The sequence below is a fragment of the Lagenorhynchus albirostris genome, chromosome 21 (genome assembly GCF_949774975.1).
Source record: "Lagenorhynchus albirostris chromosome 21, mLagAlb1.1, whole genome shotgun sequence".
NCBI lineage: Eukaryota > Metazoa > Chordata > Mammalia > Artiodactyla > Delphinidae > Lagenorhynchus > Lagenorhynchus albirostris.
Genome location: NC_083115.1, coordinates 13,851,079 through 13,875,846, shown reverse-complemented (window position 1 = coordinate 13,875,846; position 24,768 = coordinate 13,851,079). Strand labels below are relative to the sequence as shown.

The window sequence follows — 24,768 nt, the reverse complement described above, 5'->3', positions numbered from 1 at the left end:
GCTGGACCTTTCTCATATCTACAAAATATAACAGTCCCAAAATATCCTGAATTTACACAATCTTGCAGTTAAAAAAATTTTTTTTTCAAGAGATGGGATGAGAAAGGCAGATAGCTGCGCCAGAAAGGTTCTTATTGTTTTTATCTTTAGTGCTCTTTGATGAAGATGCTATGGGAGTTATTTTGCAAGTGTCTAAGTGCCAAATGAAGGAACTAAAGGATCCAGTCTGCTCTGGGGCAGGTTTCCCCGCTGATTTATTAGCATGTATAAAGATAGGAAATCAGTTTCATTTTGGGTCAGATGACCTTTACGGTCCCCACGGTGCAGACTTGTTAATTTGCATTTGCAGTTAATGCACTGGTGACTGCTGGGGCTCTTCAAGCTGAAAAAGCCTTTGGTTCAACCCAAAAATGAATGTGCTTTGCATTCAGTGGAAACCATTTAAAAATAGAAATAAAGCCTTTTTTTTTTTTTTTTTTCCTTGCGGTACGCGGGCCTCTCACTGTTGTGGTCTCTCCCGTTGCAGAGCACAGGCTCCGGACGCGCAGGCTCAGCGGCCATGGCTTATGGGCCCAGCCGCTCCGCGTTATGTGGGATCTTCCCGGACCGGGGTACGAACCCGTGTCCCACTGCATCGGCAGGCGGACTCTCAACCACTGCGCCACCAGGGAAGCCCAAGCCACGCTTATTTTTAAAGATAGTGGTAAGCGTGCCTGTGCACGCACGCCTGCACCTACACACACATCTTTAGGTTACTAGTTAGCTAGTATAAAAATGGATAAAAATGCTTAAATTGGTCAAATGGAAATTTGGAGCCATTTGCCCTGACTATACACAGATATACTTTGGCGTTGAGAGACACAAATGGTTTTAAAAGATGACCTTTCCTGGCTTGGAAAATCAGTCTCTTATTTGTGGCCGCAAGTCTGCGTGGCTGTGTCCTTCCCCAAGGAGGTTCTGGTGCAGGAGTGAGAAGGGCAGATGTTTGCAACCACCAAGCGTGGGGAGGTTTCAGCTAAGGCTGAGGATGGGGATACCAGCTGTTGAGAGCAAGTAAGAGAGTACGGAAGAACACAGCGGCTGGACCCCATCACCTGGTCCGCTACGCTTACACCGCCAATCCCATCACCTGAGAACAATAAGTCTTCAACTCCTGGCCTGTTAAGCCAAGGTGGAAGCTCTTACATCTGTTCACACAGGGGCAGATGGGAAAGAAGACGATGAATAACCACTGGAAGTAAAGACTGAACAACTGCAATCCACAGAGGGGCCCCTCCCACCAGCTGCCCTGCCCACAGGCCAGCATAGCGTGGAAGGACCCTCTGGAGCCTTTGGGAACAACAGCAATGTAAGCATTTGAATAGCTTCCCAGACAGATTTCAGAGTCACCCAGGAAGGCCACTGATGTAGTTAAGAGCATGAACACTGGGGCTCCACTGCCTGGGTTTGGGGTCCTTGCTCCACTGCTTACTGGCTGGGTGTCTTGGAAAAGACGCTTAATCTCTCTGTGCTATAGCTTCCCATCCATAAAATGGAGATAACAATACTACTTACCTCATTGTGGGGAAGGAGAGTGGTTAGGAAGATTCAATGAGTTAATATTTAAAAAGCGCTAAAAGCAGCACCAGGTACATAGAAGGTACTGGTTATACAGAAAGATGGGTGGATGGATGGATAGATGGGGAGAGAGACAGAGAGAAGACTTCAGCAGTCTCCAGCAAACCCAGTAATTCTTTCTGCTACCTGGATAGAAGCAGAAAATGGATGGGCTAGAGATTTCACTCTCTTGGTACTTTGAAGAGACCCAAAAAAGAAAGTTCATCAGGGTGATTCTTTGAGGACATGCATTATTCTAAAATAACTAGGAAGAGTTGACTTGTCTGTCATCCAGACCTCAGTTTGAATCTACACATTCAAGAGCTTGATAAACGGTAGTGTAGCTCCAGGTTCAGGGGCTGACGTAGTCTTCAGATGACCAGGTAGCTTAGCTCCATTACACAAAAATTTAAAAACAGAAGAACCTCTTTTATTATATTAGCCTGCCTCCCCGCTGTAAAAAAAGAACCTCCCATGATTCCTTCCCCCTTCACACCACCTCCCCACCCTCTAGCACACAGAAGACTTCCAGTGATGGACTGAACTAAAACTGTACTGAGTTGTTGCTCACCAACCTGGGAATCGCCGCTGTTCTAGTCCTGACCTATTCCTGTTGGAATCAATCCACCACAATGATCTCTGCCTGGCCAGAATCTTTTTGTTTCTAGACTACTGATTTTGGCAACCCTGCTTTCCGAATGATCTTTCCCTCCTTCTCTTGACTCAGCAAATGCTTCAAGTCCACTTTGTTGGCCCAGCTTCTGAGCCCAGCTATTGGGCTTAAGAAATCTGTATGTATTTATGTTAGATTTCATTCCTACTCTCCTGACTCGGGAGATTCGGGCTATTTGTAACTGAGCTCCTAGGATGATCTACTTCTCTACTCTCCACTTTGGTCCAGCCTGTTGCCTAATAAAGATAAGGTTCCCCTCCTACTCCTGGGTCAGTTTGTCAGCACCCTCTTACCTGCTCCCCAACAGCTTCATCTCCTGTCCACAGACTTAGCTGAACCCCACCCCACCCCAGGTAAGGGTTCTGGTCACCCAATTCCAACATGGGATGGTGTGCTCCCTACGCCATCAATTCTCGGACGCCAGCTGGGTGTTCTACCATTCAACTCAATTCTGACACTATCTACCCAGAGACAGCATCAGGTTCCACAAGGTTAAGGGCTCAGTCCCACAAGACCGCCCTCTGTTGCAGACGACCGGCTAGGGTTAGACAGGTTGGAGGTTCCAAACTGGCTGCAGAAGCTCACAGAGAAACATTTTACTTAAAATTAAAAGCACATGACTCAGGAAGAGCCAGATGGAAGAGATGCCTCGGGCAAGGTATAGGGAAAGGGCAGGGAGCTGCCATGCCCTCTCCCAGTGCCCCACAGGCCACCTGTGCCACTTGCTTCACCAACCTGGAAGCTCTCTGAAGCCTCTCCTTTTGGGTTTTTATGGAGGCTTCATTACATTACGTATGCATGACTGATTAAATAATTTAAATCATCGGCCACTGGAGACAGATTCAACCACCAGTCCCTCTCCCCTCCCTGGAGGTGGTAGTGGGGGGTAAGACTGAAATACCGACCCTAATTACATGATTGGTTCCCCTGGCAACCGGCTCCATCCTTAGGTGGGGTCCAAAAGTCAGCTCATTAACATAATAAAAGACACCTTTATGGCTTTCAGCACTTAGGAAATTCCAAGGGTTTTAGGAGCTCTGTGCCAGCAATGGGGAGGAAGACCAAATGTAGATTTCTTATTATAAATCAAAATATCACACTAGGTAACTCCAAACATCCTCACTCTTCACTAGGCAGCCCAGTGCTTCTCTGGGAAAGCACAAAACCGTGCAGACTGGGACCACAATTAACGCATGCTTCCTGACCAGCTAGCTCTTGCGGCTCCCTGGCCATCCTTTCACTGGACCTCCCATTCTCCAAAGCAAGACTGATGTTAAGTATTTCATCGCACACACATTTTACTTTTCTGTTTCCGTAGAGGTGAATACCTGGGTTTGCTCCAACTCCCTGCTACTGTAAGCAATGTTGTAAAGATCTTCACTGGGGCTTCCCTGGTGGCGCAGCGGCTGAGAATCTGCCTGCCAATGCAGGGGACACGGGTTCAAGCCCTGGTCTGGGAAGATCCCACATGCCGCGGAGCAACTAGGCCCGTGAGCCACAACTACTGAGCCTGCGCGTCTGGAGCTTGTGCTCCACAACAAGAGAGGCCACGACAGTGAGAGGCCCGTGCACCGCGATAAAGAGTGGCCCCCACTCACCGCAACTAGAGAAAGCCCACGCACAGAAACGAAGACTCAACACAGCCAAAAATAAATAAATAAACAAAATTTTTTTAAAAAATTAAAAAATTTAAAAAAAAAAAGATCTTCACTGTATATGCGCCTAATTGGTCTGTGTGTGTTACCCTAAGGCATGGCTCAGGAATGAAGACCATGGGGACACAGTGTGGTCTCATACTTAATTGTCCGGAGTAATTCGTTTTAGCTCCACTTACACCAAGTCCTCAATACTTGGTGACTGAATGACTATCAACATCAAGAAAGTCTCAGACTCTGTACTGTTGGAAGAGTCTTTCATTAGCTTTCCCTGCTTTCGCAGGAAGCACAGACCAGTATTTAAGGTAGGCCAAGAAGCTGGATCAAGGGGCTGGATTTAGGATTTACTGCACAGACAATTCCCTGTTTCAAGAGAACACAAATATAGAGAAGGCATTTTGAGAGATTTGAAGGGAGGTCACCAAGTAAACGTAACAGATCAGTGAATATTCCTGTCCCGGATTTCTTCTACTTTCTTACCTAGGGAGATGCGTTTTGTCCTCATGTTGAACATTTTTATTAAAAAGATGGCCTTGGGCTTCCTTGGTGGCGTAGTGGTTAAGAATCCGCCTGCTAACGCAGGGACACGGGTTCAAGCCCTGGTCTGGGAAGACCCCACATGCCACGGAGCAACTAAGCCTGTGCACCACAACTACTGAGCCTGTGTTCTAGAGCCCGTGAGCCACAGCTACTGAGCCTGCATGCCACAACTACTGAAGCCCACGCGCCTAGAGCCCGTGCTCCACAAGAAAAGAAGCCACCGCAATGAAGAGTAGCCCCCGCTCGCTGCAACTAGGGAGAAGCCCATGCACAGCAACGAAGACCGAACGCAGCCAAAAAGAAATAAATACAAGAAATAAATTTATTTAAAAAAAAAAAGATGGCCTAACTTGCCACCAGTCAAAAAGACTTGGAAAAATTACATGTAATATTAATTATGAAAACAATAATTTGTCTTCAATTTCCAAAATTTAAATTTATATTATAATATTTAATTTCCAATTACAAAAACTATTCCTCCAAAAGATTCTGACATACCTCCTAACCCTTACCCCTCAATCTGGGACACAGAAAGTCAGTGCTATAAGTCAAAGAGGGTGAGGCTAAGTGAAAATTCATTGTTTAATGAGATTTAAGGACCGAAAATGTAAATTTAAGGTCTATAAGGAGAAATAATACTTTAAATATTGGATACTAGACTTAACGGTAACTGTTTTTTACTAAAATAGAGTTCCCAAAATGCATGGAATATTCATAATCACTCATTAAACTTCACAGAATATTCACAGTCCCTCATTAAGAGAAAACCAAACATTTTGGCACAATAGTCTGAAATTGAGGCTGTAATCAGAGAGGAAGACCATCTTCTGCAAACTCTTTGCTTTGGGCCATGTGGGCTGGACAGACCACACACCCCTCCCAGGTATGAACTTTTAAATTAGTATACGAAACAGTTATTGACCACCAATGATTCTGCATCACCGATGGTGAACTTTAGATTCTGAAGCTGGATTGGCAAGCACCCGGCACACATGTCTGCACTCCCCCCTCGTACAACGTGCAGACAGTACTGATGGATGATGGCACGCTCTCCTGCAGGGTGGGCACGTGGCCTCACTGTTTTCCATGAAGAGCTCCAGACTGGTACTCCAACTGATTGCAGCTGGTGTGGAGGATGCAGCCTAACTTGTGGTGCGAGAATATGCAGTCACAAAACCCTCCTTTTGAGCTGCACACATTCATAAGGATTATTTTAAGTGACCGCCTCACTACGACTGATTTTAACATTCCAAGGACTCTTCTTCCCTTTCTTCCTGATCTTCAAGGTCTTATTACTAATTCATGTGTCTATTTATCTCAACCATTCATGGTTTTATCCAAGGTGGCTGGATTTTCATTCATTTTGACTGTCTACAGAGCTCCTGAAGTCAGGAGCCATTCTGGAGGGTTTCTACAACTCAGGGACATACGGTGCACACACCGCCAATTATGGGCCTAAAACACAAGTTTTAAACTCTAGGGAAAATTTTTATAGCACGTGCATAAATGGGCACGAAACGGCTAAAAACCAAACTGACAGGAAGTCAGGGGGATCATTTGATAGTGACAGATACTAAAATTAACTGGAGAGTAAAATATCTGAGTAAAAAGGGAAGGATTTTTTTAAAGTAGTCTTTAATCTGGAACTTCCCCTTTGCCCCCAATGGAGAACACTTGTTTATATAAGTCTGCCTGTTAAAAAAGTACAGAGGATAAACTGTCCAGGGCATCAGACAAAAGTGGAAGCAGGGGATTTTACAGAGCTGTATGGGAACTGCACGAACACCCTTAATACCCAGCATTTTTAGGGATCTGCTCAAAAGCCAATAGAAAGAAATAATGAGCGATTTTAGCACAGAGGATGAAGACTCTCATCTTAAACTCTGAAAAGTATTAGCTGCAGAAATGGCTGCTGAGGAGTCTCTGTAGTTGGTCTATCTACCCTGATAGAGGGAAACGTAAGCATTTTCATGATCGCCAAACAACAAATTTCTTGCACTACAAATAGAGAATAGAGGTGTGAGTTCCACACCTCAAAGTTAGGCTGGCTATTCTAGGAACAAAGTCCCTTTGATCACTTGATGGGCAGAGGGGGCTTGATCATATGGCCCATGCTTGTGTTTCCCAACCCACCTCGGAAAGCACGGAAAATCTATTCTCAGAGAAATTAAACCACACCCTAGAATTCCTTGCAATTCATGGGTGGGGAAAAAATGTCCTTAGGTGATTACTGCCTGAAAGGAACATTCTTGTGGCAAGAGAGGGCTGGGCTCCACACACCTGCTCAGCTTTAAAAAAAAGAGCAAATGTACAATCGTTGGAGAGTAATTAATCCATGAAAGGATGCATTGTGCCCTCATGGTGTTTGCCCACCTTGAAGCATTAATAATTATTAACTTCAGTTTCTTTAACTCAAGGCGACAATGTTCTACTGAGCAAGGCTGGCCACAGAATTATAATGGGGTGTCCAGTAAAAAATAAGGCCAAGATCTGTAGTTCCCTCTGGCCTTTCTTCCCCCTAATTCAATAATCTTTTATTGAATACCTACTATGTCCCAAGGTATCCTATGGGAAAGTCAAAGGAAAATGTATAAAACATGGTTCCTGTACTCCCAAGAGTTTACAAGCTTTCAGAGAGATATGAATACGAATCCAGTTTAGTTCAAGACACTACATTAGCTGCCAAAACAGAGGCAAGAAAGAGCACTGGGGCCACCCGAAACCGGGGTGTCAGAAAGATACTTTGATACAAGTATTTAATGATGCTACTTGTTCCTTTTCCAATATTTCTTCATGCGCAAAACATAAAGTTAGGTGCTTTGGGCCATAATGAAATAAACAGGGTATGGCCTCTGCCTACTACTGTCTATTGGATAAAAATTTCTTGAGCGTCTACACGTGCCCGGCATCAACCAGGATATTTTGGGATGACAGATGGTTAAGCATGCTTTTCACCTTCAAGGAGCATCTGGATTTTTTTTTTTTTTAATAAATGGTTATGTATATGCTGTACTATGTGTGATCTTGTATCAGATCAAAGGACCTTAAAGGAAGGACTATTTTTTCATTACTCCTGGACACCAAGCCGAGCTTACCTTGGCCTTACTGAATAGAACAAGGAATCTGGTGAGAGTCCAGATGCTATGGTAAACAGTCTCATCAAAAGCAATCAAAGCAGGAGTGAACCTTTCGTGGTCATTTTGCACATCTGCCGATTTCATTCATACCAACTCAACCCTCAGGGGCCTTAAGGGGCAGAACCCCAGTCACTGGCTTTTTAGCACCTTGCACAAAGTGTAACAGAAAGTAGGCAATTAGTAGATATCTGATGAATAAAATAAAGAATCTCTAATCCCTAACCTTCACCATGGATGCCTGCTCAAAAATGGAGAGAATATTGTAAATATTTCATATATATGAAAATCAGTGATTTTTAAAAAAATTACAGAATAGGAAGATAGGAATCAATTTGATTTCTCCCTGCTCTAGCATCACTAGATGTCCCATGTCAGGTTCTACCCACAAACTCATGGGAAGGGGCCAACTAGTAATTTCCCTCTGGCATGGAGCAGGGCATAAACTTGTATTGTTGATACACGTGCTTTGTTCTGTTTGCCAAACTTTGTGTGTGTGTTGAGGGGGGCGGGGTGTGGAAGGCAAGTTCTCCCCCTGAAGTATGCCCAGTATTCAGTCTCCCCTGGACCGACTCGACCTCCAGCTGACTTAGTTTTGTCAAAAAGGCTAAACATAGAGAAGATTCTTGAAGCACATACAGTGCTTTCCAATACAAACTGTGATCTTCAGAATGCCACCCAGAAAAACCTGTTGTACATGAAGAGTGTGGGATTTCTTAGTAAATTGTTGCCATCCCATTGTAATCCACTACAGTAGAAAGGGCTTCAAGAATAAAGCATTTGGAGGTTTCATCAGATTGGATATGGGGTCTGGAGACAATGACCCATCTCACTCATCTGACTCCCATCCTCAAGGTCATGCTAAGAGATCATGTGATTGAGAGACCACACAATGAAGTCATTTTGGTTCCTCTGGATAGCAACGTGGCCACTTCTGTGTGCAGAAAAGACCTCCATCTTTGACTCCATCACCACCTGTCTGCTGAGAAGCCACGTGGAAGGGAGGGAGGGAGGGAAATTAGGAATGAACGAAAGTCCAGGACAGACTCAGTCTCTGCCCCCAGAATCCCTGCAGAGGAGGAGGAGAACTTAGTACTATTGGGTTAAAAATACAATAAGCATGAGTGATAACTTGAAAACAAAGTCATCCCTCGCTTTCTTGGGGAAACGTTTCTTTCTTTTGATTAGTCTCACCTGGGGCCAGACCATTTGGAAACTAAAACCCTATACCTGTCTTATTTCTCAGTCACCTGTTGTCCTCTAATTCCACCTCTGAGTTCAGGTCTACCAGCCTAATTTGGGGTTTCTTTGTGAAATGCCTGTTCTGCACTAATCAGATGATTTTCCCTCAACTGACCTTGTCATTCAAAAGCCATACGTCATTTAAAACGCAGTTTGCATCCACAAGGAAATAAAAGGCAGAAATAAATTTGATTTTTTCGCATCTTAATTACTCCCCCAGGCACTGGTTGCTCTCATTAAACTGCCTTAAGTCTTGAACGTGACATTTAAACTAAGAAGTCCACACTTCCTTCCTGCAGGTTTTCATTTTCTAACCAGCAATATTTGTTGACCCTCACCTTCCAACTCTGCTCTAAAGTGGAGCAGGGGTGACCCAGACTCAGTGGGGTCAGTCAGGCTGAGTAGGTGTGAGCTTGTGCAGGTAGGAGGCTGCCTTGGCAGCAGCAGGTAAAGAAGGACCCAGGACCCTTACCTGCCCGGGAGGAGGGGTGGGCATATACTTAAACATCTCTAAATGGCTTTCAGGCATTAAATGAGTATTGAGAGCCTTCGTCCTACATGGCATTACAGCAAGAGTTTCCTCAGGAACCCTAATGGGAGTTTACAGAGGATGATATCTCAAAACAGACAGATAAGCTACTGCCAACCATTCAAAACAAGACCACAGGAAAGCCAAGCCACTCTCGACATCTATTTTTTTTTTCCCGCCAAGTGAGTCGGTTTTGTAAAACAGGACCGTAGGAGCATGATTCTTTCTTCTTCCATAATGGCCCAAGAAAGTAGGTGGATCTGCTTAAGTAAGTGTTAGTAAAGAGTAACACCACCTTGCATGCAGCAGCCCCCGTCTCTAGAGCTGTGAGTGTACATAATACACATCGTGACAGCAGGTATCTTTGTTCACAGGTGAGCTTGATCCTTAGAAACAGGACCCACTGAACAGATGACCCATGTGAAGAAATTAAGTTAACCTGGGATGTCGCTCAAAGACCTTCCAGCATTTCTCCATCTTGGAAAAATGACATCAGCCTGCAATAGTCACCAATGTGGTGCTGGTATCGGTCCTGGATCAACTGTGGGCTGCATTCTCATCAATACTCTGATGTGCCACCACACGGCTAGGTTTGAAGGCTGTGGGTTCCTGACACCCTCCTCAAAGGAATTCAGTACATACAGTACCGAGTTCCAGAAACAAAAGTCAATTTATGGTCCTGAGCCTGCCCTCTTATCTCCTCATGGGAGAGATGTGATGATTCAAAAGAGAATGTTGGTAATGCTTGAAAAATCTTCCTCAAATGAATATATATATACTAGTTTGATTTATTTTAAATGGTACCAGATGCTCTTTTCTTTTTTCTGTGTTCCCTTACGCTAATTTTATTTCCTAGATTTTTCTCCCCAAAGTTCTGAAAATAAAAACTTTTTTTTAAGAGCTGGCACCTAGAACCTCTGAGATTCCCACCTGGTTTATGTTTTATATAATCCAGTGGTTTTGTCATAAAAAACTGGCCCCCAAACTTGATCGCAATCAACCCAGATGCTAACGAACATTCTACCTGAGTCACATTGTTACAGTGGGTGACCGGGGTTTCTCCAAACATTATGATTCTCACCAGGAAAGTTTTAGTTCCTTCCCCAAGGCTCAGGTGGTGTTCCTGGGATCGGGCCAGGCCCATTCCTACAGGGTGTGTGTGTCCCTGCCACTGTCAACAGCTTGGGGCGGCTTTTGCCTACATAACTAATCTCTGCATTGGATTCTGCTCATCTCACTCGAGAGCCTTTCAACAACGGGGTGCTGCAAATGTATTGTTATTATTAGCCCATTTCGGACAATGACTTGGAGTGGAGTTCACAGCGAGCGGCTTGCGTAAGATCACTTCACCTGCAGGTGAGACAGGCACAGCATGAACTCGATTTTCTGACTCCAAAGCCAGTGCTTTCCACCAGCCTTCCCAGGCCTGAGGCAGACAGATACAATGCCCACGTTTTACTCGCATGCCCTGCCTGCTCCCTAAGCCGGCTGATGTGCCCTAGGTGTTTGGAAGCACAGACTTTGGAAGCAGACTGCCACGTATGGCCGTGTGACCTCGGCAGGTTACTCAGCTCTTCCTATCTCTGTTTCGTCATCTGTAGATGGTAATTCCTCCTTCCTAGAGCTGTTCTGAGCATCAAATGAGTTAATACGTCTAAGTCTCTTAGCTCCCTGCCTGGCCCATGTAAGTGCCATATAAATGGGAGCTCTTCTGAGCTGCCTCATTCATTTAGGGAGTGAAAACTGTAGCCCAAGAGCCTGCGGTCGCCCTACGAGCTGGAGGATGGCTGTCTACTCCGCATAGCAGGCGCCCAACTCGATACCAGAATAAAGTAGCGGTGCCAGAAAAAGCCCACGTTAGGACGCCTCGCAGCCCGTGATGCTTTGATGTTCAAGGTCAAGTGTCACAGCCGCTTCCCCCTGCGGTCAGTTCCCCGCTTCTGACATCAACCTGGAGGCACATGAGCTAAAACAGAACCAACAGAGATGACCCGACTGAAGGAAAGTCTGTTCGGAAAGGCTGTCAGCTTTTGAAAAACAGCAGGTTGCTCCTTTCCCTGATAGGAATCAGTTCTGCTCTAATAGAGGGCCATTTTTACCCCCCAGAATTTGAACTCCATGCACAACTCAATACCTTAAAAAAGGCATTTGTTTTTCTTGGGCCTTTGAGAGGGACTTTAAACCGGACTTTAAACTCGGGCCTTTGAGAGCAGTGAAGCAGTGGAGAGAGCTTTCAGTTTCAGCATGCTACCATGAAACTACATATATATTTTTTTCTTTAAAAACCCACATCTGAGGGTTCCAAACCATGTGCAGCACCTCCTGCTACTCTGCTTTTGGCTCCAAAGCCTAATCGCCATCATGGTCCCAATTCAGGAGCCTTGCTCCTTGGCCTCCCCATCTCGTTGCCTCTTGAGATTCTGTAGCATAGCCTCCTGGAGCCTTCTTTTCCATGTTTAAATAAACGGGGAATTTCAGGATTTGGGGGGGAAAGCCTGCTGAAGACACTTCAGAGGGACGGAGAGAAAAAAGAGTACCAGATTATAAGAGGACGGGCACCAGGAAAGAGCGACAGCTTGGCATTGCTTCTTGGAAAGACGCCTTCCGAATAGCCAATCCCAAGCAGGGCACTGCTTGTAGGCTTGTGTGCTGAGCACCAAGTCACAGAAATTTACACAAAGGCACGAGGGCCTTTGGGCCGACACTGGTGCCTGGAGGTAGGGCTCTGAGCCTGGGCCTGATGGCTTCGGCACAGGTGGCAAAGACCAAGGTTTCTGGAAGAGGCCTCGGTCCTGCCAGACGAGCCCCGGAGTCGCGCGCGCGCACACACACAACTGTACTCACCGTGACTTCGGAGGCGGCGGGGGAGGCGAGAATGCCTCGATCCCACTTTTGTCCTTGGGGAACTCAAAGGCAAACGAGGCCGATTTGCTCATCCCGGTCCCGGCTTTGCTCTTCGGCCCAGAGGCGCCGTCTGTGGGGCGGGGTCGGAGCCAGGTGGAGGAGCTGCATGGGCCCGTGGGGCCACCGTCCACCCCTCTCCCCCAGCTTTGGCTCAGCAAGTCCTGCTCCACCTCCTCCTCTTCCTCTATCCGGCACTGGCGGCTCCAGGCGCCGGTCTGGTACCGGGGCCGCCTCTGGTCCGAGGCTGACGTGGCAGTGGCGGGCGGGGGGCCCCTGGCAGAGTCGCTGGCAGGGACACCGTTGGCCCGGCAGGAGGAAGCAGGGTCAGCGGGGCCCCTGGATGGAGGCTGGGGCGCAGTGACACCCGAGTTGCCTTCGCTGAGGCTGGGCTGGGGGGAGGCCGATGGGGACACCGGGGACCCTCCAGGGCTACTCTTGGACAGCTTGGGAGGGATGGCAGGCCTCCCCTTGGGCGTGCTCTCACTGGCACCGTGATGGCGGCTCTCCCTCGAGCTGAGCCCCTGCCCAGCCGAAGGCTCCCCTTCGCCTGCCTCAGGGGCCTGGCTCAGGGGCCCGCGAGGCCACTGCACCCCCACCGAGGAGTCGGGGCTGCTCAGGTAGATTGTCCGGTGGTCTTCTTCTGGGTGGGCCGCCATGACTGTGATGGTGGCCGCCACCTGGGGGGCCACCTCTGGGCCTTCCCTGTCCTGGCCCCAGCCAGACGTTGTTTTCTGAGCCCAGGTGTTAGCCATCCTCACCTGGCCCTGGCCCTGGGCAGCTGCCGCCTGTTCTGCCTTGGCCTGTGGCCTGGAAGGCACTGGAACAGCCTTCTTCCTCTTGGTGCTCTCAGCATAGATGGGTTCAGGCTGTGCGGTCTCCCCGGGGTGGGATGGGGCCTGGGGCTCCCCAGTCAGCCCCAGGCACCTGCTGGAGGCCACCCCGTGGCAGCCAGAGTCCTGCTGCTTCCCCGGCCCAGGTGCCTTCACGAGGGAGCAGGAATCGCTCTCGTGCTGGGGGACCAAGGGGCTGCTGGCGCGGCTACTGGCACTCCCGCAGGAGAGGCCATCCGAGGAGCTGGCAGCCTCCGAGGTGAGGGACTGCTTCTTGGGGCCCAGGCGGGGTGGGTTCTCTGTCGGGCCCTGGCTGCGGCACTCCCTGGGGAAGCTCAAAGCCCGCCTCTCCTCCTCGGTTGGCTTCGAGCACATCCCCTGCTCCCAGCAGGCCGGCGAGCAGTCCCTGCAGCCCTGTCTGCGCCCGGAGTCCTCAGCCTGTGAGGCGTCCTGACCACCCGGGCTCCCAGGGCAGCAGTCCAGGATGGAGCAGTATTCTCCCCCTTCGCTGTCCCCTGAGGGCGAGCACCTTTGATCGCTGTCATCCTCCGAGGGCAGGGATTCCCGCAGGGGCTGTGCAGAGGGGTAGGGCCTGGGGCCCTTGTGGCAGCCAGAGGTCATCTCAGCAAAGGCAGCCAGTTTCTGGCGGAAGCTCTCCTGAGGGGAGGTCAGCTCTTGGTAGGGAATCGTGGGTTTATCTTCTCGTCCAAGCTTCTCATCGGGGAAGCTCACTGGGTGGAAGGCGACACTCCGTTCCCCCCGGGGCTCTAGGCTGTGCAGGCCGACCATGGCATAGGCAGGGGGGCAGCGAGGGTGCCCCCCGTCTGCCGGGGCCAAGGGCCCAGCAGGCTTCTGGACGCCTCGGAAGCTGCCCAGGTAAACTACTGGCACGTCTTCCTGCTTCGGGAGGGGGAGCTTGCCGGGGGCTCGTCTCCAGATGACCTACACAGCCCCAAGGTTAAAAGACTTACATTAGACCTTGTCAGAGAAAAAAGGAAGAGAGAGAAAGTGAGAGGGCAGGGCCATGACACTGTAAACTGTCTTCCGAGCCACCATGAAGCAGGCGGGCAGCATGCCTACCCTCTAACCTCCCCACAGCCTTCTTGTCATCACTGGGGGCCCGTGGAGCCACTGGGCTTCCCGTACACTGCACTCCTCACCCCGTCTGTAATTCTTTTGGCTTAGGTCTGTGAGGTAGGGGGGGAAAAACGCCAAAGAATAACGTTTTGCCTTCTCCCTCGAAACTGCTGGACGAGATAAGTTCTCCCAAGGGCTTCGAAATAGAGTTTGGGGTTTTGTTTAATTTTTGCTTTGTGTTCATTAGTGTTTTGATAACATTGTCACAGCACAAAGAAAACAAAGCCATAAAGCTTTTAAAAACACTTTGGGGGGCTTCCCTAGTGGCGCAGTGGTTGAGAGTCTGCCTGCCGATGCAGGGGACACGGGTTCGTGCCCCGGTCTGGGAAGATCCCACATGCCACGGAGCGGCTGGGCCCATGAGCCATGGCCTCAGAGCCTGTGCGGCTAGAGCCTGTGCTCCACTACGGGAGAGGCCACAACTGTGAGAGGCCCACGTACAGCAAAAAAAAACCCCCAAAACAAAAAAAAACCCAAAAGACACTTTGGGTGGGTGGTGGTGGGGTCGGAGGGCAGCAGGGTGAGGGCCGCTCTCCGAGCTGGGTCTCAGCTCCCTTGCTTCGCTCTGAGCTGTGCTCTTTCTCCCAGTTACAGGCAGTGACCTCAGCCGAGGCTGCATAAGTGGCTGGACTAGTCGAGCTAGAGACAGCGATGTGGGGTGGTCATTCCCATCACTGAAATCACTGTCCCCTCCTCCTTCCCCTCTAGTCTCCCCTATCCCCAGTTTTAAAGCAGTCTCAAGGCAGGGTCGGCCTCTGGCTCCTTTCCAAGATGATTCAGAACAGAAAGAGTCCCTGGTTTACATCTGTGAAGGTCAAAGGTATCGAGAAAGGCCTGGGGAATGGGTGTAACCAGCTTCTGCAAAATGGGGCGGCTTTGAAGGGGACAGGAAGCTGAATGCAGCCCCAGGAGATGGCTCACCTTAGTCAAGCCTCCCTTGATTTAAAACTGACCTCTGATCTCACAGACGCTCACACACCCTTCCTGACCCACTCACTATGATATTTTAAGGAAAACTAGTTAAGTTCTTAGAATATGCCCTAGAAATGCAGATTCCCAGAAGACATGTCTAGAGGCAGCAGGCTCCATGTGCCCTTTAAATAATTACACCTTGGTCAGGGTCACCTGGGGGATGAGCGGAATGGTCTAATCTCTAAGGATGTAATTGTCTTTAGTAATCCTAGATCAGAGCTGGAAAAACCCAAGCTCCCAAATTGGAAATATGAACACTGTCTGGGAGTTGGATGACATTATGGAATTACTGCTGACATTTTTAAGTGTGATAATGATATTTTTGTATAAAGACTTTATGTTTTAAAGACGTACGGACATGATGCAGTATGTGGGGTTTGCTTTAAAACCCCAGGTGGGGAAGGGAGGGTCGGGGCAGGGGTAGAGATGGAACAAGATTGGTCATGAGTTGATGATTGTTCAACCTCACGCGGCAGGGTGGTGGATGCATGGGATTTGTTAAGCAATTCTTGCTACTTTTGTATATATTTAAAATGATCCATTAAATAAAAAAATTTTTTTTAACTTTTTAGAAAAAGCTTCATTCTGGTGTGCCCTGATACAGTCTTCAAATGAACTTGGGGGGACTGCATTGATGGTTCTCAGCCTAAAGGGACAGAGAGAAAGGAGGGCAGAGAGAAAAGAGAGGGCGGTAGTTGGGAAGGAGCAGTTTTGGGGTGAGCCAACAGGAAGCCACCCTGCAGGAGTCCTGCTGGGACAGCCCTCCTTGGCCACCCGCCAGTCACCGGTGTTACAACAGGAGCAGCCTCGTAAAAATACCACAAAAATACCACGGGGCTGAGTCAGCCTCACCTGCGCAACGTCGGCACTCACGCCAGCCTCTGTCCACCCATCGGAGGCGTCGGAGCTCATCATGGTGGGCTTCACGGCAATGGTGGGCTTGGAGTAGGGCGAGCTGCTCAGGCCTTCATCTTCCGGGCGGCCGCTCTCGGGCCTGGGGGGCAGGCGAGGCGGAGGGGGCAGGCTGCCAGCTCGGGGCTGGGGGCGGCCAGGTGCCGGCTGGTGGTCGGTGCGCAGGCAGAAGCAGTTTTTGCAGGACCCGGGCTTCCAGATGTGCTCCACAAAGTCGCTGCACGCAGACATTTTCGGGCTCTCGGGGTTCACTGGGATGGTCTGGTGCATCTTGAGCAGCAGGCGGGGTGCTGGTTCATCTTGCGCCTGGCTCCCTGCCGTGGTCTCAGGGGAGGTGGATGGGGCTCACAGGGTGGCTTCCTGGAAAGGCAGAACACTTGCCTCATCAGAGATCTCCCCTGCCAGAGGACGGGGGCATGATCAATTCGAGTCTGACGATGTGACTGGGGAGCAGAGCGGGGAGCGGGGGGAAAGGAGGAGAAAGAGGTAAAGATGAATATTCTATTTATTCTGAGACCCTCACCCATTTGTCATGAGGCTCTTAATCCCTTTCTAGTGGTGTGGCCTTAGAAAAGCCGTAAAAGCTAAACACAGCTCTGTTGCATGAGTAGAGAGCGTAAAAGACACTTCAGTCCCCTAAACTCCTGAGTGCTTGGCGGTTTGGGGCAGTTAACGGGAAGAAACCGCACAGGGCTGGCGATGAGAAGCTTGTGGCTGACCCATGCCTCCCCTGCTGCTAGGGGTCTCGAGCCTGGGACTCTGCCCCAGAGAAACAAGAACTACCAAGTAGGACAGCAGATAAAAATCGTGGCTTCTGGAAGACAAGCCACAATTTTTAACCAAGAACGATGTGTGTGGGGAGGCAGGCCTGGGCTCTGAAATCAGCACTGTAACCCATACTTGTGAGGATACGGAGACAGAAGTGGTGAGCAAGGGGGGAGGTGGGGTGCCGGCTGCCTCCCAGGGACCTTTGTCGGGAGGTCTGGCATCTTGGGAATTTGCCCTCCCCGGCCCCCCTTTCTTAGTATGCCTCATTCAATCCAGGGCTCAGTGAGATCAATACAGCCAGAGCTGCAGGGCCAGGGGGAAACCGAAAGAGAGATTCATGGTCACAACAGCCCTGTGGTCTAGGGCTGGTTAGGCTACAACAGAAGGAAGAGATGATCACAGTTATTTTCCCTACGAGGCCCCTGAAGGGGAGGCAGTGAGCTTGCTGAAAGTTTGTTGCCTCTGACAGTAAAAACTGAAGGCTGAGAGTTTGCACCATAGAATTCACTCAGTAAATTCACCATTGAGGGGGAACTCGAAGGGTTGAAGATTTTAACCAGTTAACCTGAATAACATCCATCAGGTAGCTGTCATCCCCATTTTACAGATGGGAAAAGAACGGCAGCGACATCAACTAAGACTTGGCCACAGACACAGAGAGTTCAGGGGTTCTAGAAAAAGAAGCCAACTTTGCGGGCAGCTCCTCATTATCACCTCACTCATCACCTCATTCTTTATACTGAGTTGCTGCCATTATCTGCTGCTTTTGCTCTTCTTTCCTCATTTAAATGAACTGACTTCCTCAAAAGGAGAGCGTTCAGGAGAAAATCGTCCTGAAGAATCTACAGTGAACATACTCTCATTAAACAGGGAGGGTTTGGCCCTGGGATCTGCTTTCCACTTTCCTCCCGTGAGACCTGGCTCTGAGGTTGATGCTGTCCATACCATCAACAGGACTAACCAGGTGGAAAGAGCCAGGAGCCCCAAAGATCATTCCAGAATCTCTGTGGGAAGAGCTCTCTTTCTGGTCTCCCAGACTCACAGAGAGGGGTGCCTATTCAACAAGAGCTGAAGCTATATTGGCCTCTTTTCCCTCCAAAGTTAACCAGGAAGCCCACCGCATCATCTTTAAGCTAAATGAACTCTCTGAAATAAAAGACAAGTATTTGTCTTTTAGTTTGTGACCATTGTTAGGATTCATGCATCAAGATGATTGCAAGTTGGGTTCTCCTCCTCCTGCTACACCCAAGTTGCAGGTTCATTCCCTGCCAAGTTCCCAGAAGAGGTCACTAAGCTTCAACAGGCAGAGGAGAGCAGGGATTTTTCTTTCTCCTACAATCCCAGGCCACGGAGAGCTCTAGGCTCTGCTGCTAGATTGTGGAAAGAGGAAAAAGTGGAGGAGGTGCTCTGGTGTTCAGTAAGGCAAATCTCCATACCCCTGCCCCGAGGTGAGGAGAAAGTCCTTTCCTGGGGTTCCTGGCCCCCCTCTTCTACTGCAGGCAGAGGCTCCCACGCCCCAGGTGGGATGGAAGGAGAGAGCTTAGGAATCGGTTCTGTGTGGGCTCAGCTCCTTCCTGCAGCTCCTCACAGGGCTGGGCTATCTGAGGGGGGGGGCATCCTACAGATTAGCAAAGCAGCCGCTTGGGGTAGCCACGCCTCATCTCCTGCTCAACAGGCAACTGACCCACGCTTGTCATGGTTGCTTGGTGCCGGAGGTTCCCCTCCTGTGCCGCAGATGGCCCACTCCAGCCCTGGGACTTTTGGTAGGCTCTGGATTACCCACGTCCGGGAAGCTTCCAGAACCCCTCCCCAGTTCATGAGCACTCTCCTTGCTCCCATCCTCAGCTCTGAAATTCTCTGACGGTGAGTACAACTTCTACCACTGACTGGAGAGGTTTTTCAGGAAAAAAGAATGAAGATGAGAAGAGAATAAAGCCCTGAGCTCCTCTCCATCGCTGACTCATTACACATCCTGTTAAAACTGGTTTCTCAGTCACAGCAAACAGAATCTATCACTACATCAAGCCAGAAAGGATTCTCTCTGTCTAGAGAGGTTCTGTGCTTGGAATTATATCCAATTTGTTTTCAGTAAAAGACGGTGGAAAACTCAAGTGGCACTCACAAAGCAGGAGCCCTGCCTGCCTGCCAGTGCCAGCTCTCCACAGCCTGGGAATGGCACCTTTCCAGCCCACATTCCTTGCCTCCGAGGGGAGGTAGCCCCCAGAATTATGCAAATTCCTCCATTTCAGTGGGAGGCAGCGGTGTAAGATTAGAAAAAGATCTCAGCATTCTTTCTGATCCAAGTCATGATAAAATATCTTTGCCTCTGCAAACTTCTGCACCAGATTTGTGGCTAAAGTGTGCAAGATCGAAGCTGTCAGACACACACCCACCCCACTGGAAAAAGAATCCGAAGAATGGTGACCAGATCCATAAAATGAAATCTCTGGGCTCCAAGTGCCCCTCATACTTGCATGGAAAGTTGCTCACACCTTACCCTGAAGTGACAGAACTCCAGAAAATATTCATCTAAAAAAATTATCTACATTACAGTTAGATGAATGCAACACCGGAAAAGAGAACTATTTATGAAAGTGTTTGTCTGGATTTCAACACTCCATTGACAGAGGTTGCCCCGGCAGAAAGGAGAAAGTGACAGTCTTACCTCCCCTCTCCCCCCGCACACACAGAGGGTAAGTCATGATATTCACTCAACTTTTAATTTTCTTTTTTCCTTCTCCAGGGCAATGTAATCTAATCTCAGCAGTAGGAATGTGGTTTCTGTGGGTTAGACCCATTAGTCTAAACCAGTAAGGAAGATACCCGCGTTCCACAAGACCCCATGATAGCGAAATAACCGCACAGTTTCCCAGTGCTTCCTGTCAAATTTCCGGCTCAAAAAGGTAAGGGGTTGTTAAGGACAGTTCAGGCCAATGGTCCATAGGGCCTTCCCAACCTGACTCTGGGCTGGACGCCTTGCAAAACTCCTCCCTCCTAGACCTTTGGGCTTTGCTATCGGCTCTGCAAAGCCATGTGCTTGCTGGCTGAGCTTCACCTGAGAGAAACATACAGAGCCGGCCCTGCCTCCATTCTCAGTGGAGAGGTTCTGTTTTCTAAGAGAGAGAGAGAGAGAGAGAGAGAGAGAGAGAGAGAGAGTGTGTGTGTGTGTGTGTGTCTGGGGAAGCGGCAGCACAAGCAAAGGTTAACAACGTGCCCACAGTAGCCTTTCAGAGGGCTCTGCCACGGCTCAAGAAGAAGGCATCGTCTCGTTCCCCTTGGAGACTCCCAGGCTGGCATCCAACTCGGGGCTGCCTAAGAGGCAACTACTAACTTGGGGCCCCAAAGCATCACCCCCGGGGTCCTGGTCCGAGGCGCGCGGGCGGTCTCTCCCTCTCTGCTCTTTGACAATCCTGCGGCCGCGGAAAGGCAGTCTCCACAATAGCAATCCCCAAAGCGCTCCGGTCTCCTGCCCCAAACCCAGCAGCCAGACCAGCGAGACCAGCAGAACAGTCGGTTCCCTTGCCGGAACTCGGAGGAAAGTTTCCCCGTTCGAAAGAGCGCGATTCTCGAATGAATCGAAAACACCCCTCCGGCTCCCCGGTCCTCCGGGATCGGCGCCTCCACCTCGGGCGCAACCCGGGGCGCACGCGGTCCGGACGCTCCACCCTCCCCCAGCGGCCGCCTGTCACTCCGGGGGACGCCGACTGGGGTCGCCCGCTCGGTAACAGCCGCGCTCCCCCGGAGCTTCCCTCTGCGCCCACGTTTGCCAAACAAAAAGAGGCAGGCTTTGGAGAAGGCGCCGCGGGCTCACCTCGGGGCCGCGCTCCCCCGGCCTCGCCGCTGGTCTCCGAGCCGCCAGCCGCCCCGCCGAGCGCCTCGGAGCATTGTTTGGAGAGTGTGTGCGCGCGGTCCGTGCCCGGCCGCGGGCGGTGCCGTCTGCCTGGGCCCGGCGGCCGGGTGGCAGCTGCGAGCGCGGCTCCGCCCCCTCCGCCTGCGGTGGCGCCGCCCGCCCAGCCTCAGCCGCACCTCCGGAGTCCCTGCCGCCGCCCCGCGCCCCCCGCCGGCGGGCGCGCTCCCTGGCCCCTGATTCCTCCCGGAGATCCACGCCCCGCCCCTCCCTCACGCTCCCGACGGAGGCTCCGCCCCCAACCCGAGACTTGGAGGCGTCCGACCCCCGAGCGAGCGCCCTTTTCCACCCCTCTCCAAGGAGGGCCCGAGGGGTTCTGCAGGGGCGAGTTTCGGTGTCTAAAGCCTTCCTTTTCCCATGATGTGCGCATAGGTATGTAGTTGTCTTGCGTCCCTTCATCCTGCCTGCTCTGAGAGACCCTGAGAGGACCAGAGAGGCGTGGAGTGTACAGCCCCAGAGCTGGAGGGGCGTGCGGGGCGGGGAAGGAAAGCGAGGGGTCCGGAGGGGAATGATGAGGTCAGGACCGAGACGCGTTCCGAAAGCTGCGTGGGCACCGAGATTGTCATGACTTTTGCAGGTAGGAGGAGGCTGACGCACGACCCAGCCGGACTGGGAGTCCTGACAGCGGATTCTGGGTCCTGCTCAGTCCCTCGACTGAGGCCTCAGGCAAATGGCTTAACCCCCTTGAACTTTAGTTTTCTGAAAGAGGAATACAACGGTTAGAGTGGAAAGAGCTGGTCTTCCTCCACACTGGGAAAGTGAGGGCTTTCGCAGGCCAGTATTACACCTGTGTTTACACCGTTTCCAGTAAGTGACTCATTCACTGAGATAGAATGAGTTCGAGATAGTCCTCCGGCTAAAAATCTTTTAACCGAGAGTATGACAGCCTACGACCCAGTCAGTGCCCTCCCTTTCTCCTGCTGCCTGCAACAGGCTTGCACCTTGACCTGGGTGTTTCCTCAAGGAGCCCGCACCAAGGTCACCACCTGGCGCCGGCCTGGTTGGGGGGAATTCGCGAAGACCCCAGAAAAACACCTGTGGCCTTCTCTCTGCTCCTTCCTCCTTCGCAGAGAGGCAGTGTATAGTAACTCCAGCGGGAGTCCTCCGCCAGGCAGCCCACCACGATGCTCCTGTGAGTCTCCACCCAGCTCAGAGCAGGAAAGCTGGTTCTCCTTGAGATTCCTGCGTTCTCTTAGCGATCCGCCGGTGACGGAGCAGGAATGGGGGGTGGGATGAGGGTGGGGAGAAAACATGTATTTGAGGTTTGGTTTCTGTGTGAGAAAAAGAGAAAGTTAGAAAGGATATTAAAAAAAATACTTCCTGTGCTCCAATGTCACTGATTTCTCCTGAGTATGAGTAGAACTGGGGAGAAGGTTTAGAGGGAGGAAAGTAGGTTAAATACCTACCCTGTGCCAAACAACCCCATGCGAGGGATATCATCCCCATTTCACAGAGAAGAAGACCAGGGTGCAGGGGGCCACATCATTTGCCAGGGCCCATCAGCTGAAAAGTCGTGGTCCTGGGGTTGGAACCAAGAGCTGTCTGACTCCTCTGATGGGCAGTTCCACTCTGCCACTCTGCCCTCCGCTAGTACTGGTTGTCCAGCTCTATTTTTCTTTCTTCTCGAAGTGAAGGGAAACCATTTGAACAAACATGGAAGGAAAACTCCGTTTAGGCTCCATCATCATCCAACAAAACTGAAGGGTCAATCCCAATTTACAGAGAGACCAGGAGGGGAAGGTGTTGATAAGCAGGTAGGGACAAAGTGGTTGTCGCTGGAGAAATCCAAAAATGACATCAGGAGGTGCATGCAATTCAGTTACAACCGAAGAGGGCAAACCCGGGTGTTTGACAAGTTCCTAGTTCCCATGATTCAGGTGGGATATCTCCGTTCTTCCTCTGTAAAGCCTGGTGGGGACACCCACCCCGCGGAATGGAGCATACAGGAGGCACTCGCGTTCCCACATTGTTCCTTCTCTTTACTTAATTTGTCTTTAATATATTAACAGGCTAAAGAACGTAATTATAAGAAGCAAAGGCTATAGTATAAGATTGGCGGTTCTGTGGCATGGTACAGCAATTGAATGGTTAATTCAGTCTTGCAAAATAAACTGTGTTTTCAAGCGTTTTGCTGCGCTCACACGAAGTAAATGCATTATACTGTAGTTGCTGACATATAAAGTGCATCTTTTAATGCAAGCGACATGGCCTTAAAACTGGCTTCATCTTGCCTAATGAAAAGAATAAAAAAATATTTCAAAAGAGTTGCTTAGATCCACACAAAATACCCATTATCTTATGCAGTGCTCCACCAGTGACTGTTAAGTATGTTATCTCCTCAGTGAAGCTACAGTAAGCTCATGCATTTTAATAAAAAATTCTTGCTTGAACTTCCAAAATTCACCCTGCAATGCAGTGCAATTAGTGTATACACAGCATTCTGCGTCTACCCACTTATCAGTTCATTTTCACGACATTTTTAACTGCAGGGCTTGGCTTCCCAGATACAGATCAGACCTCGAAGAAGAGTGATTCCCTTCAGGGTTTTAGTCCTGGAGCACCATTCTGTACAAGAGAGCAGTTAAATTTGGGGAAATTAAGACAAAGTCTGGGGCAGGTGGTGCTTTGAGGTAAATAGGGTAAAGTAATTTGGAATTAGAAAGGCAAAAAGGTAGGATTAAATTATACAGAGAAAATAATGCTAGCTGGGGTACTTGAGGAGTTAGCATGAAGATTGGACCAAAATAATCCAAGCCTGTATCTCCCTAGCTGGAGAAGAGACCTCAAATGATAGAGAGGTGTTCAATTTTAGTCAACAAACATTTATCGAGTGCCTTCTCCTTATGAAGCACAGGATGAGGGAATATAGGGGGGAAAAGAAAGATGAAAAAAAGACAGAATAAAAGCTCTATGAGAGGAAGATAAGCTAGGAGCAGTGAGGATTCAAAGGAGGAAAAGATAAAACCGCAAGAAGTGGTTTCAGGGAGGAAGGGGCTTTGTAGGATGAGAAGGATTATAATTTGTGGACAGTGGGGACTTTCCAGACGGAGAGAGTGGTATCCGCAAAGGAATGGACGTGAGCGAGGCAGAAGACTTTTTGAGAGATTTCTTATCCAGTCTGGCTGGAGCATGATTATTGGAGACAAGCCTGGAAATGGCGTGGGGCACTGGACAGGAAAGGCTTGCTTTCTAAGTGAGCCAACGGGAGAGGATTGACATTTCTCATCAGCTGAACGATGCTCTCCAAGTTAGTTTTTCATTTGCTCTATCTGGATCTTATATCTCAGGTGGATTAGGAAGTGGGAGAAGAAACTGGAGACAAGGAGACTGGCTTAGAGTTTCTAACCCTGGTCCAGATGGGAGGTCAGGGCTTGATAAGGGACATAAGCAGGGGCAATGGAAAGGATGGATGTTGGAGGGAGAGCTTTGAAAGACATCAAGAGGGAGATGTGGGAACTGGATGCTTCCTGATCACTGTGAGCAGTGAGATCTTAACTACTCATGGCTTACAGGATGGGGTGCTTCCTCTGTGTCAGGCCCTGTGTGCTACATGGTTTACGTACTTTCACTTAAACTGCACAGGAACTCTGAGGTCCGTGCTGTTGCTGAGGGAGAGGAGGGAATCAAAGATAACCAACAGAACTTTCGCTTCAAGAGACTGGTAGAAAGATGATGTCATTAGTACAAATAAGGAAGTCAGAGGATTTCGCTTGTGGTCTCTGGAGTCTGAAGTGTATGGAGCCATCTGGTGAATGAAGTTCTCCTGCCAGAGTGGTGTCTGGAGCCAGAGGAAAAATGAAAGAGCTTGGAGGGGTGGGTGAGGAAGGAGCAAAGATGAGGCGAAGAGAGGCATGGTGATCTAGAAGGCCATGCATGAAACAGAGGCGCTCTCTTCCAGACCTTGTGTAATCCGGAGCAGTGTGAAGAGAGGTCTCTTGGAGAGGATGGAGGAAGCATTGTCAAGGGAAT

General features: G+C 49.7%; 1 protein-coding gene across 2 annotated transcripts in view; it reads right to left on the bottom strand.

The window, feature by feature from the left end:
- The window catches only part of PRAG1 (PEAK1 related, kinase-activating pseudokinase 1), a 48,913-nt gene extending 28,075 nt beyond the window's left edge, over window positions 1-20,838 (bottom strand). The window contains exons 1-3 of one of the 2 annotated variants that reach the window (XM_060136737.1): window positions 20,704-20,838; window positions 16,065-16,484; window positions 12,214-14,045 (exon numbers count right to left, since the gene is read on the bottom strand). In XM_060136737.1, the coding sequence (XP_059992720.1) occupies window positions 12,214-14,045; window positions 16,065-16,394 (2,162 nt within the window). In that variant the 5' untranslated portion in view covers window positions 16,395-16,484; window positions 20,704-20,838. Of the gene's footprint in view, window positions 1-12,213; window positions 14,046-16,064; window positions 16,568-20,703 lie in introns of both variants that reach the window. The other variant, XM_060136736.1, reaches the window with a different exon arrangement.
- Between the last annotated feature and the right edge of the window lie 3,930 nt (window positions 20,839-24,768).